Source organism: Argopecten irradians, chromosome 14 (assembly GCF_041381155.1).
Source record: "Argopecten irradians isolate NY chromosome 14, Ai_NY, whole genome shotgun sequence".
In the NCBI taxonomy this organism is placed as follows: Eukaryota; Metazoa; Mollusca; class Bivalvia; order Pectinida; family Pectinidae; genus Argopecten; species Argopecten irradians.
The window spans coordinates 16,656,010-16,676,844 of record NC_091147.1 but is presented as its reverse complement, the minus strand read 5'-3'; the positions used below and the strand labels follow the sequence as shown (position 1 = coordinate 16,676,844).

Genomic DNA, 20,835 nt, shown 5'->3' with positions numbered 1-20,835 from the left:
ACTCTAAAATTCTTATCATTTATATGTATTATACTACATTCGTCGCCATGTTATACATTATATCAAATTAGATATAATTTGATATAATAAATTATAAAATTTCTAAAATTCTTATCATTTATATGCATGTACATTCATACAATGAAAATTTACAGTTAAGTTAAAAATGAAAGTAAGACACTTTCAAATAATTTTCAATATTTTGATTGAAAATAAAATATATATAAAGAAAGTGAAATTATTGATATGAATGTTGCTTGAAAAGAATATATATAAAGCATAATAAGTATAGTATGTAAAACATAGAGTTCCAAATAGATTATTAAAAACACAGTATTCAAAATATAACTTTAAAATGTCCAACGTAGATATAGAAATGTTTATAAATATGCCGTCGCGTGATGAAAAGTTAATGAGTGCTGAAAACGATGTACAACCATCTTGAATCCAACGGTGATTTCTTGCACAATAAGGCTAAGAATTATTTAAGATGAGAGTTCCGTGTAAAAATTGTAGAATATAAGTTAAACTAAGTGTAATGAGTCCTCTCCGGAGATGAAAATATAAAACACGTTTTCCCTGGCATTAGACTGCATCAGGTATTTCCAAATCCGTTGAGCACTTTGAAGATATATGTTGACGTGGAAGGTGTTGTGTTGACTTCATCGGAGAAGGAGATTCATACAATTTTCCCGGCATTAGACTGCTTCGGGTATTTCCAAATCCGTTGGTGATAATTGTGCTGACGTGGAAAGGTGTAGTGTTGACTTCTTTGGATAAGGAGACTTTAGACAAACATTCCGGCATTAGACTGCATCGGCTCCTCCCTATCCGTTGAATATGTAGGTGTTTTTTTTGTAAATGTTTATGTCTTCAAGCACAGAGATATAATTGAAAATTTGCGTGAAATAACACGTCACTATCTCTGACTCTGACATAGCCTGGCATAGTCCTTAAAACAATTTTCACCTGGTGTTTAATCACTTCAGGGGACTATCCAGAAAATATACGTATGTTGAAATAATAGATGTAAGTGTCTTTTGTGGAGATATATATATTAACAGGAACTCCAATGATAGAATGAAGACGGCATACACAAAACAAGTCAAATATAAACGAAGACAAAATAAAGTCAGAATTATGATGGGCTACTGATCCACTTCTATAACTGGAGGCGGAATTATAGTTGACAGGCGTGGATACATTAACACTTCCGTCGCATGGGGTCCAGATCATATTTCGATTGGATTATGGCTGATTCTCAATTCTTTTGCTTATCAAAGGCGACAAGTTGTAAAGATTAGACTTTTCACTCTTTTCCTTATAAATAATTGTACCAATCACAAATATATTACTAAGAATATCATGGCATCACCAGAAATGTAGAAAAACTATATAGAAAAATGAAAGATAATAAAATAATCGCTCAATAACATTGTACGTATCAATCAATAGTTGTAATATTATCTGTAGATTTGCCTAGGAGATAGTTGGAGATATTTTATTTAATATATCTATAACTATCAAGCTGTTGTTATTTAGAGCTTGTGGGGAAAAAACCAAAGGGATATATATTATAATGTAGTAAGCAGCCAACAAATGCATAAAAAACTATCATGAGCTTGTGGTGTTAAATGTATTAACTACTATTAATTTTTGTACAATGTAAAACTTAAGTTGTAAATCGTGCTTCAAAGCGATAATATAACCGTAAGTAAAGTATTGATGTATGGTCGTCTCATTATCTACGAGTAAAACTTTTGATACTTAACTATTTGATAAGAAGAATAAATCTAAAAACATATAAACGTGATACTAAGTGAAAAAAACTGATATGGCATATATGCATGTTAGCAATTTATCAGTTCTTATTATATATCTATTTTGAGATAGAACAGACATTGAATCTGTGAAAACTAGATGAAAAATACAACACAACTTCTAGCATACATGCGTAATTTATGTACAATGTAGTATGTTTCATTTTTTTAACATTGTGGGTTTTTCTTTTTTTATTTGCATTTATAGTTTTTTTTCCCGGTAACTAAGTGAATTGTGTGAAATAAAATGTCTATGTGTGGTGTATGAGTAAGACATTAATAATGCTTGATCATTTGATGAAGATATAAAATGAATATGTGTAATTTAATGTAACTAGATTGATACAAATAGCTTAAACTTGTAGAAAATTTGATTGAAATACTTGAGAGAAAAAACTACAAAATAATATATAAGCTAATTTGCACTAATTCCGACCTCGAGGACATGTTCACGATATGCTGTTGCCATAGAGTGAATGACAATCAATGAGAGAGTCTGATCGACGTACGTACTTCCGTCTTAAACTCAGACATGACGCTTCGTCTCTAATTAGATTGAGACTTAAAGGAAACTAGATGATAAGTGAAAGAAAGTTCCGTAAGTTTGTAAATTGTATGTGCAAAATATGTAATGTAGGAGAAAATTAACAAGTGTTAACCTTGCATTCAAATGCATCAGGTAGTAATTTCCTCCAATAATGAAATAAATAATATAATCATAATGTGTGTTATGTTGTATGTTTTATGTATATAAAAGTATAATGTGCGGAATCTGTTATATGAGGATTAGAGCAACTAAAAATAAACGTGTGTGTTTAATCACATCACTACTCTGCCTCTAACATAAAAATAGACGAGTTTCCATGTACATATTTACCTCCGTGCATTATCACGTGAGAGAAACTTGTCAAAAGTATATAAGATGTAAAAATGTTTTTTGTGGAATAGTAAATATTATATGTAAATAAACACTAAGGAACTTCTAAGATTTATGATACAAACAATCAACTAAATTCATGAACATGTCACAGGAGAGGAATCATAAAATAATTGAACATTTTTTAACCAGTGATTTGAAATATTGTAGCTTATTGTAGTTAAAAATAATTAGCAAGGTTATTGAATAAAAATATTCCCTCAAATATTTCCATAACGAAATCGTTTTAACTTATAAATTGTTTATTTTTATGTCTATATGTGTGCGTTATGTGTATTGATGTGGTCGACTCCTTGTGGTGCATGTCTGTGTTTTAGTGTAAGTTTTATGTGTGTACTTCAAAGTTAAACTACATACTGGTAGTCTATTTTAGTTCATAAGATGTATATGTGTATAAAGTCAAACAATAATTCTCACTAAGAATAAGACCGGTTCTCAGTGATGATAAAGCCATGATAAAACAGTAATATTATTTGTGCGAGAAAAATAAAATAAGTGGTACAAATATTTACTTGTAAAAGAGCTAGTAGGCCAAATCTACGTACCTGTGAAACCAATGATCGATAGTGGTAGTCGACGCAAAGTGTCCAAACCCAGGTTCTTTTCAGCACGGCGCCAATATGATGTTTATTATCTTCGTGTAAATGTATGTTGAGGGAAAGTAGATGTAGAACTCCAACGCAGATTCAGTGAATGGTACGATACGTTTATTGGAGTCTTAGGAATCGACTGTGTACAGAGATTATTGGCGAGTTAATATAGCAGTACATCGGGATAACATATGTCAGTATTTGGGTATGAAAGCCAATACCTGGAACAGTTGACCCAACGTAGATGCTGTATTACGTAGGGAAACATGTTTACTCATTAGAACTTATCATGTAACATAATTAATAACATGGCTTTGTAATTAGTAGCAATACAATGACCCTAACAGAGGTGGTTTCCAATAGACTTTACATGTACTTACATATACTATTGTAAATAAAAAACACATGTGCTTGACCTACACAATGTAATATACTTGAAAGATATATGTAGGTAATTATATATTAGTCCAAATTTCAAACTCTAAAATTCTTATCATTTATATGTATTATACTACAACATACTTATTATATAATTCAGTGATACATCTACTTACACATCCCTTGTAAGAACATATACATGTAAATGATATTGTCATACAAGATTTTACATACTTATTATATAATTCAGTGATACATCTACTTACACATCCCTTGTAAGAACATATACATGTAAATGATATTGTCATACAAGATTTTACATACTTATTATGTAATTCAGTGATCAATCTACCTACACATCCCTTGTAAGAACATATACATGTAAATGATATTGTCATACAAGATTTTACATACTTATTATATAATTCAGTGATCAATCTACCTACACATCCCTTGTAAGAACATATACATGTACATGATATTGTCATACAAGATTTTACATACTTATTATATAATTCATGTGGGACAAGGAAGTAATTCCAACCGTGTGGACAAAACAAAATTGTCAAATTTTCGAGGCGATCTGCCCCTTTATCAAGACATACAAAACGAACACGATTACATAATAGGATACGAACAGTAATGCGGGACAAAGTAGACAAATATTAAACTATATAGCAGCACAGTGGAACGCAATTAACCCTTCGGCAAGTGGCAGCCGAAGGCCGGATCTACAAAAATGTATCCATGCTGTGCGGCAGAACGCTAAAATATGAGCGATGACTGGAAAGCGTACCACGTGTGACGTCAAATGCGAAATTTATATATAGTGCTCATAGGTATAGGATGCAAATTTAGTCGCCCATCTTCTAAGTGTGTTGACAAGGATCAAAAAAACGCGTAGAACAGAACGGGAAAATGCTGGAAGTAGGGATAATTAATTGAAAAGCAAGTGATCAATTGATGTCGATTAGTATATTTAACGTTCGTTAATGCCTTTGGGATAGCGGGTCTGTAGATAGGTAATCCAGAATCTCTCTCTCGATCGACGCTTGGTTTGTGTAACAGTGCTCAATTGCAATCACCTGCATGTCTTTCCAACTATGGATGGGTTAGTTGAAATGTCTGGCAATAGGATAGTCAGGATTGTTCTGTTTGATAGACCAGCGGTGATTGTTGATTCTGACGTTGAGTGGACCACCCATTTCCTACACGAGAGGAGGTAGATGACATTGCTGGATTTGCACGTCAGGTTCTGTCGGATGTTGTATGCTCTGTTGTTGATAGCACATTCAAATGTGTCTTTGGATGCTGTGTATGGACACATCATGGAACGTTTATTGTTGCATGTCTGGAATGAACCCGTTTGTGCAGCAGGAGCAAGAGGAGGAAGTTTGCTGCTCACTACAAGGTCTTTTACATTTTTTGGTCTGCGGCTAGTAGCGGTGGCTCTGGTAAAATACGTCTAAGTTTTGTTGATGACTCAATGATTTTCCAGTGGTTCTTAAGGATAGAAGGGAGATGTGGTAAGTTAGGATGGAATGTTACCACACAGGGAACACGTTTAGTGGCAGTTCTGGTTTGGTATATGAGGAGATTGGCTCTATCTAGGGCGCGGACCTTGTCGATTTCTTGGTCGATCAAATGCGATTTGTATCCTCTAGAGAGAAGGTGGCATTTCATCTCTTCGCACCGGCGTTCGGAGACGGTATTGTCGGACACTATTCGACGGATTCGTAAAGCTTGTGAATAGGGAATGCTTCTGGTGGTATGCGAGGGATGTCAGTGCAGATCTAGTGTCTAGAAATATATTGGTATCTGATGATATATTGGCAGTGAATTTGATGGTGTTATATAATTCATAATACCCTCGGGTAGAATATCCATATCCTTCATATCCACATACATGTATGTAAGAAAGTTATTCTGTATTTGCATATTACAGCGTTATCTGCCCTTGCGGACAGGTGTTGATTGTGACGTCATGTGATTACGAGCGTAACGACATACTTTTCGGTGAAAACGATGTGATTTGCGCTCACAAACTAATGACGTAACAATCGATGCCTACTCGCAAGGGAGCTAACTCTGTAATATGCAAAGACGGAATATTACAGGGGGAATTTGTAACTAGTAGTCTGGAACACGAGGGGGATTTGTAAATAGTATAGTCTGGAACACGAGGGGGATTTGTAAATAGTAGTCTGGAACACGAGGGGGATTTGTAAATAGTAGTCTGGAACACGAGGGGGATTTGTAAATAGTAGTCTGGAACACGAGAGGGATTTGTAAATAGTAGTCTGGAACACGAGGGGGATTTGTAGAGACCACCTGGTTGGTTAATAAGGACGTTTTAGGGTCCCAAATGACCAACATAGTTTGACCTGCATATAAAGACCAATTGGCTAACATAAATTTGATGATTAGTGCATACATTATTTACTCATTTTATAATGTTTAGTCACTTCTACAGAAAATTTCAAAAATATCACACATTTTTGAATGGTACATTTGCCGGTCCAATCGTTCAGAATAGCTCCGAAGGAAGGCTCCTGGAACCCCGAAATATCTCGTCTGTTGTGGAAATTTACCGAGAACCTGCGAAATACCACCTTTATTCATGGCTGTATTGTGGCCGTTGTATATAACATTTCCAAAAGTAAGAAATGCCGTTTTGTTCAGAATTACAAGGACTTTTTATATGTAGAGTTCTAGCTTCTCAGCTTTATTAATTTATTTACTAGGATAGATTAAACAGAAATCAGTGGTCAAAATGCCGATTTTTGGGGTTTTACACTAAAATATCTCGTCGTTTTGAATTTTCACAGCTAAGGTGATTATATCAATCGATAGATCACGCCGTGATTAGCTTACATTCAAAATTTCAGCAAAATATATCGTTGGATTTCCTTATTACTCAAATCGCGGTTATAAGCGGGTTGATAGTTAAAAGTTGTCGTGTTAACATTTCGTTCCGAAGGAACGATAACAGTTGTTTTCGTACCTTACGTCTCTTCATTTCATATAGAGACCACCTGGTTGGTTAATAAGGACGTTTTAGGGTCCCAAATGACCAGCATAGTTTGACCTGCATATAAAGACCACTTGGCTATGCAAAAAACGGTCTTTGTCCCCAAGGTGGTTTTTATAGACTGGTTTGACTGTTCATATTAATCTACAGTCTCAAAAATTTATCCATACACTGCGGTATTGTAATATACTGTAATATTTTGAAGAATAAAACAGAATGAAAACCCTCTAAGAGCATTCTATTGTTTTTGTTAGTTCAGGTTTAGATAATGGAGGAAAGCCGGGGTACCCGGAGAGAAGTACCTGGCAAAGCAACCACATTAGACAACGACCCAGATCTAGAGACGGAGTGTTACACACGAATACATATCGACCTCTCGGCCAGTGCGGCCCCTTGGACTGTCAACCACTTTAGTTTCGTTAGATACAATTTTTTTCGGGCCATTTTTCGAGAGAGCTCGAACGCAAATTAAAATATTTCGCGAATAATTGTAAACTAGGACATGTATATATAATACGCACGATCGTCAGTTAGAATCTTTATAGCGAATTTATATATTCGCGAGTATGTTCAAAATAAAGAAGACTCTAAATATTATATAAGCAATAACGAATGATTCACAGTAACTCACTAAGAAATAATCTCCATGTTTACTTACAGTATAGTTAGAAAATTACATCATGTATGGTTAAAGGTAAATATATGTTTGGTTTTATTAGTTTAACGTCCTATTAACAGCCAGGGTCATGTAGGGACGTGTCGGGTGTGTTGGTGGAGGAAAGCTGGAGTTACCGGAGAAAAACCCGCATCCCATAGGTGGAGGGCTTGTGGTAATATGTCGGGATATCTTAACCACTCGGCCACCGCGGCCCAAAAATGTGTATCGTTATATAAATTGTATCGTGCCATATTTTTTCGTATTTGTCAAAAAGCCATTAAAACAACAGAAACTGTCATTTATTGGACGACCTTCGACGTTTCACATGTCTAAGCACGTTATAAACGGTCCCCTTTAAAATCAAGATTTCTTCCATTTTGGCGGAAAGGTTCTGCATCTGTTCCTCCATTTTTGGTTTCAGATTGTCTTTATGTTCCCCTATTTTGGTTTCAATGTTCTGCATCTGTACCTCTAATTTGGTTTTAAGATTGTCTTTCTGTGCCTCCATCTTAGTTTCAATGTTCTGTGTTTGTTCCTCCATCTTAGTTTCAATATTTTGCATCTGTTCTCCCATTTTAGTTTCAATGTTCTGTGTTTGTTCCTCCATCTTAGTTTCAATGTTCTGTGTTTGTTCCTCCATCTTAGTTTCAATATTCTGCATCTGTTCTCCCATTTTAGTTTCAATGTTCTGTGTTTGTTCCTCCATCTTAGTTTCAATGTTCTGCATCTGTTCTCCCATTTTAGTTTCAATGTTCTGTGTTTGTTCCTCCATCTTAGTTTCAATATTCTGCATCTGTTCTCCCATTTTAGTTTCAATGTTCTGTGTTTGTTCCTCCATCTTAGTTTCAATATTCTGCATCTGTTCTCCCATTTTAGTTTCAATGTTCTGTGTTTGTTCCTCCATCTTAGTTTCAATGTTCTGTGTTTGTTCCTCCATTTTAGTTTCAATGTTCTGTGTTTGTTCCTCCATCTTAGTTTCAATATTCTGCATCTGTTCTCCCATTTTAGTTTCAATGTTCTGTGTTTGTTCCTCCATCTTAGTTTCAATATTCTGCATCTGTTCTCCCATTTTAGTTTCAATGTTCTGTGTTTGTTCCTCCATCTTAGTTTCAATGTTCACTGACGTCATTAATAACTACGAAGCCACAATAGTGTTCGTCTTACAAAATTTATGACATGACCGTGTTTAACATTGCTAAATGGGTCAGATTGATATTATACATGTATGCTAATTTTCACAACGCGGGTCAATCTGATGATTCCTGTCGGCAACCTAATTATTACGCAGTAGTTGACTATCACTATAACACAACACAGCAAAATTGTGAAATGAATTCTCATTGTTAAAAGCCCAATATCCGTATCTTTCTTATTTTTTTTTTCATGATTTAGAAGAATGTTGAAAATAAAATTCTGGACAGGACTAAATCGAAGTCAAGATGAGCGATTATGATTCGGAATATTTTGGTAAAAATCAAATAAATATTAAACATCTGTAGGTGGGTCCCACTTAGTCAAACAAGCCAAAGTTAGCCGACATTGTAACGTGGTTGCCGAGAACGTCATGTGACTACCGTAACTACGGAACGTCTGTCCGAACTCTTCCGAAAACGGGTCATGATCTTTCCGACTTCCGTTCGGCAATAATCGTAACTTCTATGGTGACCAGTTTAAAATGAAGGCATGTTTACATGTATCGACTTTCAACAACTGCTGTACCAAAGTTATTAAAAGAAAGCTATAAATATGCTTTAATATATCTTAATTTCAACTAAATCTACAAATACTAACAATATCAGACTCAAATTTAACTTGAATTTTTGTTGATATTTACGTATATAGTGTGGCTTTAACATTATTGACCTCACCCACCCAGTCTGTACAGTAACTTAAGCCTAAGCAATTATTATGTGTCATGTAAAACTGCAGTACATACAAATGTATCTAACAATGTTGATCATATCAATTGTCAAACTACAATGTACATTGTTACCATTTTTTTTCTGGTTTGTTTTCTTTAGTTGTCTGATAGTCAGACTACTTCAAGTCATTTCGGTACCTTCTGAAAGTCATTTCGCCATGTTCAATTTATGATACCGAAAAGAATTCCGCATGTACCGAAATGACATGTAACGAAGCTAAGCTTACGTTACGATATGTGCATGACTTTATGGTTTAACTACTAGCAATTTAATCATATGCTCAAACAATATATTAGGAGATACATATATCCAATCGGCATCTGCCTCAAAGGCGGTACAGTTGTCAGTTTACGTGCTGTTAAGCCACGATTTAGAACACATGCATGGTTCTGTTGTCAGACAGTCACTCGCGATGGTGATCATAAACAGACTGTAAACAGTACCTAAGGTTATATTTGCAGGCCTACAAAAACAATCAAATATATTTGATAATACTAATATCCACCGATAATGATATTGATGTCTATAACAAGTAAAATGAACAATTACTTACCTGATAATGCCGGATTTAACTTGAACATCAAGGCGGCTTCAACGTTTTTACTCAACCGGATACAAACAATACACATTCCTCATAGGGGGCGCGATAGTCTGCGCCATGATTTTGTGCGTTCGAGACAGTACAAACAGATTCATTTCACTGTTGCACTTTTTGGGCTTATTTTGTAACATAAATTTGATGATTAGTGCATACATTATTTACTCATTTTATAATGTTTAGTCACTTCTACAGAAAATTTCAAAAATATCACTCATTTTTAAATGGTACATTTGCCGGTCCAATCGTTCAGAATAGCTCCGAAGGAAGGCGCCTGGGACCCCGAAATATCTCGTCTGTTGTGGAAATTTACCGAGAACCTGCGAAATACCACCATTATTCATGGCTGTATTGTGGCCGTTGTATATAACATTTCCAAAAGTAAGAAATACCGTTTTGTTCAGAATTACAAGGACTTTTAAACAGAAGTTATCAGTGAAATCAGTGGTCAAAATGCCGATTTTTGGGGTTTTACACTAAAATATCTCGTCGTTTTGAATTTTCACAGCTAAGGTGATTATATCAATCGATAGATCACGCCGTGATTAGCTTACATTCAAAATTTCAGCAAAATATATCGTTGGATTTCCTTATTACTCAAATCGCGGTTATAAGCGGGTTGATAGTTAAAAGTTGTCGTGTTAACATTTTGTTCCGAAGGAACGATAACAGTTGTTTTCGTACCTTACGTCTCTTCATTTCATATAGAGACCACCTGGTTGGTTAATAAGGACGTTTTAGGGTCCCAAATGACCAACATAGTTTGACCTGCATATAAAGACCACTTGGCTATAGCAAAAAACGGTCTTTGTCCCTAAGGTGGTTTTTATAGACTGGTTTGACTGTACATATTAATCTACAGTCTCAAAAATTTATCCATACACTGCGGTATTGTAATATACTGTAATATTTTGAAGAATAAAACAGAATGAAAACCCTCTAAGAGCATTCTATTGTTTTTGTTAGTTCAGGTTTAGATAATGGAGGAAAGCCGGGGTACCCGGAGAGAAGTACCTGGCAAAGCAACCACATTAGACAACGACCCAGATCTAGAGACGGAGTGTTACACACGAATACATATCGACCTCTCGGCCAGTGCGGCCCCTTGGACTGTCAACCACTTTAGTTTCGTTAGATACAATTTTTTTCGGGCCATTTTTCGAGAGAGCTCGAACGCAAATTAAAATATTTCGCGAATAATTGTAAACTAGGACATGTATATATAATACGCACGATCGTCAGTTAGAATCTTTATAACGAATTTATATATTCGCGAGTATCTTCAAAATAAAGAAGACTCGAAATATTATATAAGCAATAACGAATGATTCACAGTAACTCACTAAGAAAATCATCTCCATGCTGATTTACAGTATAGTTACAAAATTACACCATGCATGGTTAAGGTAAATATATGTTTGGTTTTATTAGTTTAACGTCCTATTAACAGTCAGGGTCATGTAGGGACGTGTCGGGTTTGTTGGTGGAGGAAAGCCGGAGTTACCGGAGAAAAACCACCGACCAATTGCCAAACATGGGATTCGAACCCGCATCCCATAGGTCGGAGGCTTGTGGTAATATGTCGGGACATCTTCTTTTTTTTCCAAAAAATGATTTTATTCAATAATCAATTTATACATAAGAATATGTAACATACATTTAAACATTCAAAACAAAATACACACATATTGCATGTAAATTCTTTGTAAGTATATCCACATGCACACACTGTCATTCCATTGAAATTGAAACAATGTAATCATCACAGCAGCAAAGATTTGTCAGAATATAGCTGGAACGAAATATATATAAGGAATATGATTAGTTAAATAGAAACAAATGAATATACAATCTCCCCTCTCTTACATTAAAATTAAACTAATTACGCAAATAAAAACAAAAGTTATCACAGAATTACATTTAGTTCAGACCCCACTACACTCACAAAAGGATTAAGATTTTCAAAATATTTTGTAACTAATTGAGCGTTCAGATTTGACAGATAATAAGAAAAACTGTATTTTGTATAGCTCTTTAGTGTAAATTTAAAGAAAGACTTAATATCTACGAAACCTTCACCACACATACTTAAATTACGTCGCTTAAAGATACAGAACCTAGCGACAGCCAACATAAAGTTGACAAAGTGAAAATTAACAAACTTTGGTTTTTCAATAAGTCCAAAAAGAATTAAAGTTTCGTATTTTATGGGATTGAGGATTAAAACATATGCCTTCGCAAAAAGATCTTCTATGAGAGTAACAAGATGTCGGGACATCTTAACCACTCGGGCACCGCGGCTCCAAAATGTGTATCGTTACACAAATTGTATCATGCCATATTTTTTCGTATTTGTCAAAAAGCCATTAAAACAACAGAAACTGTCATTTATTGGACGACCTTCGACGTTTCACATGTCTAAGCACGTTATAAACGGTCCCCTTTAAAATCAAGATTTCTTTCATTTTGGCGGAAAGGTTCTGCATCTGTACCTCTAATTTGGTTTCAATGTTCTGTGTTTGTTCCTCCATTTTAGTTTCAATGTTCTGTATTTGTTCCTCCATCTTAGTTTCAATGTTCTGTATTTGTTCCTCCATCTTAGTTTCAATGTTCTGTATTTGTTCCTCCATCTTAGTTTCAATGTTCTGCATCTGTTCTCCCATTTTAGTTTCAATGTTCTGTGTTTGTTCCTCCATCTTAGTTTCAATGTTCTGCATCTGTTCTCCCATTTTAGTTTCAATGTTCTGTGTTTGTTCCTCCATCTTAGTTTCAATGTTCTGTGTTTGTTCCTCCATTTTAGTTTCAATGTTCTGTATTTGTTCCTCCCATTTTAGTTTCAATGTTCTGTTTTGTTCCTCCATCTTAGTTTCAATGTTCTGCATCTGTTCTCCCATTTTAGTTTCAATGTTCTGTGTTGTCTGTTTTTTTCCATCTTAGTTTCAATGTTCTGTTTTGTTCTCCCATTTTAAGTTTCAATGTTCTGTATTTGTTCCTCCATCTTAGTTTCAATGTTCTGTATTTGTTCCTCCATCTTAGTTTCAATGTTCTGTATTTGTTCCTCCATCTTAGTTTCAATGTTCTGTATTTGTTCCTCCATCTTAGTTTCAATGTTCTGTATTTGTTCCTCCATCTTAGTTTCAATGTTCTGTGTTTGTTCCTCCATCTTAGTTTCAATGTTCTGTATTTGTTCCTCCATCTTAGTTTCAATGTTCTGTATTTGTTCCTCCATCTTAGTTTCAATGTTCTGTATTTGTTCCTCCATCTTAGTTTCAATGTTCTGTATTTGTTCCTCCATCTTAGTTTCAATGTTCTGTGTTTGTTCCTCCATCTTAGTTTCAATGTTCTGCATCTGTTCTCTTATTTCATTGTTAGGTTCTTTATGTTCTCCATCTGATTTTAGACTGCCCATCTGTTATTAGTAACCTATGTTCTGCATCTGTTCATCTTATATTGTTTATTTGATAGGTTGATGCCTTGTCCGGATTTCCATTAATGCAGAAATCACCTGCTGATAAGATATTTGTTTGTTTTTCAAATTTGGCTTGGTATTGATCGACAGATCTCTGCACACGTTGTACATCCTTTTTTGAATTTCGTAATTCTTCTTTAAGATCATCCAAATCAGCTTTAATTGCAAGATAATCTTCTTCTAGCACCTCTTGTTGACACAGGAATTGTTTCTGGGCTTCGTCAATGTTTTCGCGCTGTAACCCTGTAACATGGTCCTTCAGTTTTGCCGTTTGCATTTCTGAATCCTCGTGCTTTCGTTTTGTTAATTCTTGTACGTTTTGGGCGGTACTGGTAATCTCATCTTTAATGTTTCCCCCCTCATCTTTGATAACAACTGTTAGGTCCCCGGTTAATTTCTCCCCCGAGCTTTTGATCTCCTGTCTGAGAGTCTTCGTCTGATCCTCGTGTTCCTTAGTCATTTTGACCCCGGACGCTTCGATGGAGTCCAGAATTTCTTCATCTAAAACAAGTACAGGGCAATAGCATTTCGATAGAAAATATCATGTGTTGTATGAAGTCAGTTTTATATAACAAAATTAATTCAGTTAACCAATGTCATCCGCAATGATGGGTAATTTAACTGCTTTCTCTCTCCTTCGCTTCTCTCTCTCTCTCTCTCTCTCTCTGACACCATTGCGCTAACTGCTTTCTCTCTCCTTCGCTTCTCTCTCTCTCTCTCTCTCTCTCTGACACCATTGCGCTATGGCGCTAAAACTAATTGGAATTCCTCTATCTGTTACGTTTTATGGTTCTTACCGTTGTTTTGGATGACTGTGTTATCCTTTCCAACCATCTTGGTCTTGTGGACTGTAACATTCAGCTGCTTGACATGAGGTTGCACATTCTGGATAATTTGTTGTAAGTAAACAGAACCAAGCATCTCGTCTAAAAACCGATAGTCATACATTGGTATTTACTTACATGGCTACCGATAGTCATACATTGGTATTTACTTACATTTGATAAAAAATAAGAGGCCTAAAGGCCTTAACTACAATTTGACATCCAACACATTAATATATATTTATACGAATACGAATCATATTGGCACTAATAAATTTGATATTTGTTCCATTAAAGGAATCACTGATTGGTTGGTTTAACGTTCTATAATTAATAACTAAGCTGGTTTTATAGCACGACCTCACCTGTATCAAATGTGTAAATATCTGTATGTTTTGGGAGGCTGTGGTATATTAGTGTTGTATCTCATCTCTTATACCCTTGCGCTCTATCGTACTGCTTAATATTTGTCTATTTTCATTGTCCCATATTACTGTTCGTAGCTCATTATGTAATCGTGTTCGTTTTGTGTGTCTTGATAAAGGGGAAGATCGCCTCGAAATTGTCCACACGGTTGGAATTACTTCTTTGTCCCATGTTGTATCTCTATGTACTAGTGGAATTCTTGCCCTTTTATAGTGCTATCCCACTGAAATATGCCGCCAGAGAGACCGAAAAACACGCCATCCAGACACATTATACTGACAACGGGCCAACATGCCAACCTTTCTCTACAATATGTTTATGCCAAGTAAGAACCAATGGCAGAAACAACCACATTTTGCTACCATGCTTTCTACTACCATCATAGGAACATCTAGAATGGTAACATTTATAATCGGTCACCTGCCATGTTGTTGGTATCAAACATGGTTGTAAATAATCTGTTTACTTTGTTTGGCTGGCCAAATGATTATTAATGCGTTTGGTTACTTGTTGTAATTGATGCCATGGTTGTAGGAATTGCCATGTAGTGAAGATTCATTTACAAATTATCATTCGATACAAAGATGTTTGCCTATATTGTTGCGTGTCTCAACCAAGGAACAATACCAAGGGCATTTTTAGCGGAGCGAACGTTCAATTCGAGGCGAAAAGTTTGTTTGTTTGTTTCAGTTTTACGGCCCATCGACAACTAAGGTCATTTAGGGCCAAACTACAAATCGTGTAATAGATCCAAAGGACATATCTAATGATTGCATATAAAAGATCAGGTTAAAACATAGACGAATAGGAATTAAAATAAAAATTGTAAATTTTTAATTTGATAAAAAGATTGTTAGGGATAAAATATTTTTAGTTAATTAAAAAAAAACCCATTTCGAGTCAGATCACCTCAAAACCCTACAGCATATTGATTAGGATCGCTTGCGAGACAAAGATGTTTAATTCGAACACACACCGGTGTTTCTATTTGCGAATCGTACAAATTATAAAACAGAAGCGGACTTACTTTGGCACTTAGTGACTCATTTATAAACAAAGAACAATGACGAGCTGTCGACAAAGCTTGAGCAACTAGACTTCATTTTCACAGGCGTAGCCATTCGAAATCATTGCAGTATAATGTGACCGGGTGAGGTGTGTTGCTTGGTGTCTTCGGCGGCAGGCTTCAGTGATATAGCACTATAAAAAGGGCAACAGTTCCACTATACAAGAAGACACAACAGGAATATACCGCAGCCTCCCAAAACACACACCTCGCACAACATACACGCAACACACCACATACATGGGAGGCCATCCTTACATGACCATAGCTGTTAACAGGACGTTAATTAATCAAACAAAGAAACAAACAAACATTGCAGTAATTGGTTATTGCTTAACCATAGATCAAATAACATTTAATAAAACAGAGTTATAGTTTGAGAATGTGTTGTCATTGGTTTGATTTGATTATTGGTTGGTTTGTTTCTGTCGTGTGAACAGCCATGGCCATTAAACAAAACGTCAGGTTTAGATAGTGGAGAAAACCGGAGTATCCGGAGAAACTACAGACCAGCGGCCAGTTCCTGGCAACTGCCCCACTTAGAATTTGAGCTCGCGACCAAGTGTTATGTGCCAGGGGTCGAGAACCCTAGTCTCTAAAATGAGAGCGATATTGGTGAATGATGGAAAGACAAACATGTAGGAATCTTATAAAGTTCTTTGTATTGCAAATAGATGGATGTTGGTATTGATTTCCTTCCTTGTATCATTTATAGGTAGTATCAATGTTCGGGATTTCAAACGGGCACTTCAATAATAGGGAAAAAATCTCAGCGTTGGAAGACTTGTGGTAATATGTCGAGACATCTTTAACACTAGGCCATCGTTGATAATCATGAAATCGCAAAAAAAAATCATTTCCAGTGATACTATGATCATTTGACTGATTGAACTGATCACGAGACAGTATACAAAAATTTAGGTCACCATTAAAAAAGGAAATACTGTACAGAAGTGAAATATCATGCATTAAAGGGAAAAAAGCACACGAGAAATATCGATGGCTTACTGCCAGAACGTCTACTTATTTACTAGGCCTTATCTGATGGAAGGTAAAAACTTTGTAATCGTAATGGCCGCCATTTTGCACTTTGAACTCCTTGAATGTCAAATTCTCCCAGAGTTCATTGCGGTCCCCACATTCACCTCTGTCAACGGCTCACGAACTGGCCGTCTGTTGACATCGGTTCATTAAATATTACGTCATAAATATGTGCGCACTTCATATACGACGTTAAAGTGATTGTTTTTGAAATGGCGGACGTCGTATGCAAATCGTGACTATCCGCAAAAGAATCCATTATTATTTGGTTTTGATATTAAAGTTTTCAATACTGGCGAATCAAAGTTATGACCCAGGGCTAGCCCTGTATTTTATTCACATCTTGATTAAAATATGATATGAACAAGAAGGGCTCAGTTTAATCTGAAACTATTATATCAAAATATTATGAAATGTTTAAAGAGTAAAGAAAAAAATAACGCTCGCATGGCAATTAGATCTCTTCGCCTCTGAAAATCTAAAAAATTAAAAATAATAGTAAAAAAATTATCGCATGCTCGCTCGTCATTTTTTACCTCAGTTCCCGAATAACAACTGATTTATTTGGTCTGGCCTAACATATCATTCTTTTTTCATTTTTAGGTCAAATCGCGAAAAATTTGGTTCGTGAAAATAATCGGCTGTACGGTAATCTAAAGTAAACGTGGAAATAGATAATCGGCAATATGTATGTACTATATGAAGTAGGTGGTATGAATTACAATTAATGTCGCACATATTTAGATCATCTAATTACAGTATTACTATACTTTACGAATATCATGCTGCTGCATTTGTTGTTTATATGCGAACAATGAAACATGACATGATATTCTATTTTGGACCCGGGAAATCCGTATTACGTCACGAGACATTTTACCTGTAGTGTATTATTAGGTCGGGCTAGAGCTGTGCGCGGCCTAGGTTGTGGCAAGGGGAGAATGACCATACCTCTTTCAAGTTATCATGTGGTTGAAAAACAAAAGCATTTTGATGTAGGTAACAGCGAGATTAAGATACCAAATTTAGTCGCCTTTTACGGTGACTAGTAGACAGTCCATCAATTGAATTGAATATATTGTAATCAACTTAAGCAGGTGATGTCTACATGCAATGCCACACACCAACCGCAAGCTGAAAAATGATTTTTACAGCAAAATAAAGTTTTAAATGTTAAAATAGAACAAATGCTTAACTAGATCTCTGTGACCTTCTTTAATGTTTCAGTTGATTTTCTGAACTGACATTCTATAACCTATGATTTAAAATGGATTCCCTGAATAGCATACATAACATGTAAATAGCTCACCCGACCCTAAGGTCTTATAATTAACCCTACTTAGTTGAATGTATGTTGTACAGACAATGGATGATATACTGTATATAATAGTAAATACAAATACTTACGTTGTCCGTCTCTGTGTTTCGGTACAACCAGAGCATGGTCCTGGTGAGTGACGCCTAAAGTTGTTTCATTATTGGCGCCCTGTTGAGTGACGCCCAAAGGTGTTTCACTATTGTCGCCCTGCTGAGTGACGCCCAAAGGTGTTTCACTATTGTCGCCCTGCTGAGTGACGCCCAAAGGTGTTTCACTATTGTCGCCCTGCTGAGTGACACCCAAAGGTGTTTCACTATTATCGCCCTGTTGAGTGACGCCTAAAGGTATTTCACTATTGGCGCCCTGCTGAGTGACACCCAAAGGTGTTTCACTATTTTCACCCTGTTGAGTGACGCCTAAAGATATTTCACTATTGGCTCCCTGCTGAGTGACACCCAAAGGTGTTTCACTATTTTCACCCTGTTGATTGACGCCTAAAGGTATTTCACTATTGTCGCCCTGCTGAGTGACACCCAAAGGTGTTTCACTATTTTCACCCTGTTGATTGACGCCTAAAGGTATTTCACTATTGTCGCCCTGTTGAGTGACACCCAAAGGTGTTTCACTATTTTCACCCTGTTGATTGACGCCTAAAGGTGTTTCACTATTGTCGCCCTGCTGAGTGACACCCAAAGGTGTTTCACTATTGGCGCCCTGTTGAGTGACACCCAAAGGTGTTTCACTATTGGCACCCTGTTGAGTGATGCCTAAAGGTATTTCACTATTGGCGCACTGCTGAGCGACACCCAAATGTGTTTCACTATTGGCGCCCTGTTGAGTGACACCCAAAGGTGTTTCACTATTGGCGCCCTGTTGAGTGATGCCTAAAGTTGTTTCATTATTGGCGCCCTGCTGAGTGACACCCAAAGGTGTTTCATTATTGGCGCCCTGTTGAGTGACGCCCAAGGGTGTTTCACTATTGTCGCCCTGCTGAGTGACGCCCAAAGGTGTTTCACTATTGTCGCCCTGCTGAGTGACACCCAAAGGTGTTTCACTATTATCGCCCTGTTGAGTGACGCCTAAAGGTATTTCACTATTGGCGCCCTGCTGAGTGACACCCAAAGGTGTTTCACTATTTTCACCCTGTTGAGTGACGCCTAAAGATATTTCACTATTGGCTCCCTGCTGAGTGACACCCAAAGGTGTTTCACTATTTTCACCCTGTTGATTGACGCCTAAAGGTATTTCACTATTGTCGCCCTGCTGAGTGACACCCAAAGGTGTTTCACTATTTTCACCCTGTTGATTGACGCCTAAAGGTATTTCACTATTGTCGCCCTGTTGAGTGACACCCAAAGGTGTTTCACTATTTTCACCCTGTTGATTGACGCCTAAAGGTGTTTCACTATTGTCGCCCTGCTGAGTGACACCCAAAGGTGTTTCACTATTGGCGCCCTGTTGAGTGACACCCAAAGGTGTTTCACTATTGGCGCCCTGTTGAGTGATGCCTAAAGGTATTTCACTATTGGCGCCCTGCTGAGCGACACCCAAAGGTGTTTCACTATTGGCGCCCTGTTGAGTGACACCCAAAGGTGTTTCACTATTGGCGCCCTGTTGAGTGATGCCTAAAGTTGTTTCATTATTGGCGCCCTGATGAGTGACGCCTAAAGGTGTTTCACTTTTGGTGTCCCGTTGATCGGCACGTCTTTCGGCCAGGACGTCTTCTAAAACATCATCTTTATTTGTACTGTTTTCTGGCAACATCACAGCGGATGCGTTGAGATTTAAATCAGGCGATTGACTTGCCATTACCGTTCCCTGGACAGTATTCCTTTATGATATAGTTAGCGTGTTGATATACGGGGCCGTATCCGTTTGCTTAGTAATGTAGGAACTGAAATTAACATAATTCATATTGCAGTTAGCGGACCTACACATGTAATTATTTTGCTACATGCGTATATTTTCCTCACAAAGTAATCATCAACTTAACTTTAAATCAATTTGTATATCAAACTGAAATGTGTGAATTTTCAAGTTCAGAAATGAAAAAAATAGTAGAATCACCCCCCCCCCCCAAAAAAAAAAAACCCACAAAAAACAACAATTATTTGTATTACGGTCTACATACCATTTATATAATAGACTTTCAACATTTATACTACCCGTTATGTATATAAAGTAGCTCCTGCTTACACTATACTGTAGCCGTAAGTTATCATACTGTCAAGGAGGCAAATCAATCGTGTCCCTTACTTCAAGGTAATATTTTCAAATCTTACCTGGATCTTGTCCCTTGATGTTAAAATTGGTGTATTTACCACGAGTGTCTCATATGTATCTAATGAGGACATGGAAATTTTCACTATGATGACATGGAATGTTCTGAGAGGCTCTTAATTTTAAATGAAAATAAAGTCATCCAATGAAAAGCATACATCAGGCATACCTGATACTCCTTCATAGTTTTTTTTCGACTCGCAGGTACAGCATTCAGGTAAACCCTATACATACATGTTCATCTGTATCATCATAACAATGACATATTAATAGACATATGGTAACAGCTGACTTAACAAGAGTTTGTGAATTTAAATGTGGATATAGTCAGTAATATTCCTTGTATTGTCATTGGTTGTTCTAATTTTAACCTAGCTATTCACGTTTACATTGGGTGTGCTTTTTAGAAACCTAGTTTCACTTTTACCTGGATTCTGCGAAAGTTCTATTAATAAACTCAACCCTTATATCGACCGA

At 36.3% G+C, this 20,835-nt stretch overlaps 4 protein-coding genes across 4 annotated transcripts; all 4 read right to left on the bottom strand.

Annotated features, from left to right (window-relative positions):
* Positions 1 to 6,868: 6,868 nt before the first annotated feature.
* LOC138307497 (apolipoprotein A-IV-like) lies at positions 6,869 to 8,526 on the bottom strand. Its single transcript, XM_069248276.1, has 2 exons — positions 7,884 to 8,526; positions 6,869 to 7,817 (listed from the first exon to the last, which is right to left on the bottom strand). The coding sequence occupies exons 1-2, from the start codon at positions 8,514 to 8,516 to the stop codon at positions 7,710 to 7,712; spliced, it is 741 nt and encodes a 246-aa protein (XP_069104377.1). The 5' UTR covers positions 8,517 to 8,526; the 3' UTR covers positions 6,869 to 7,709.
* Positions 8,527 to 12,318: 3,792 nt separating this feature from the next.
* On the bottom strand, positions 12,319 to 12,828 carry LOC138307059 (apolipoprotein A-IV-like). Its single transcript, XM_069247685.1, has one exon. It carries the CDS (start codon positions 12,826 to 12,828, stop codon positions 12,319 to 12,321), a length of 510 nt encoding a protein of 169 aa, XP_069103786.1.
* Positions 12,829 to 12,899: 71 nt separating this feature from the next.
* Positions 12,900 to 13,343, bottom strand: LOC138307058 (apolipoprotein A-IV-like). Its single transcript, XM_069247684.1, has one exon. It carries the CDS (start codon positions 13,341 to 13,343, stop codon positions 12,900 to 12,902), a length of 444 nt encoding a protein of 147 aa, XP_069103785.1.
* Positions 13,344 to 13,374: 31 nt separating this feature from the next.
* Positions 13,375 to 20,518, bottom strand: LOC138307057 (enolase-phosphatase E1-like). The gene is made up of 4 exons (XM_069247683.1): positions 20,361 to 20,518; positions 18,168 to 19,972; positions 14,201 to 14,329; positions 13,375 to 13,904 (listed from the first exon to the last, which is right to left on the bottom strand). The coding sequence occupies exons 2-4, from the start codon at positions 19,885 to 19,887 to the stop codon at positions 13,375 to 13,377; spliced, it is 2,379 nt and encodes a 792-aa protein (XP_069103784.1). The 5' UTR covers positions 19,888 to 19,972; positions 20,361 to 20,518.
* Positions 20,519 to 20,835: the final 317 nt, after the last annotated feature.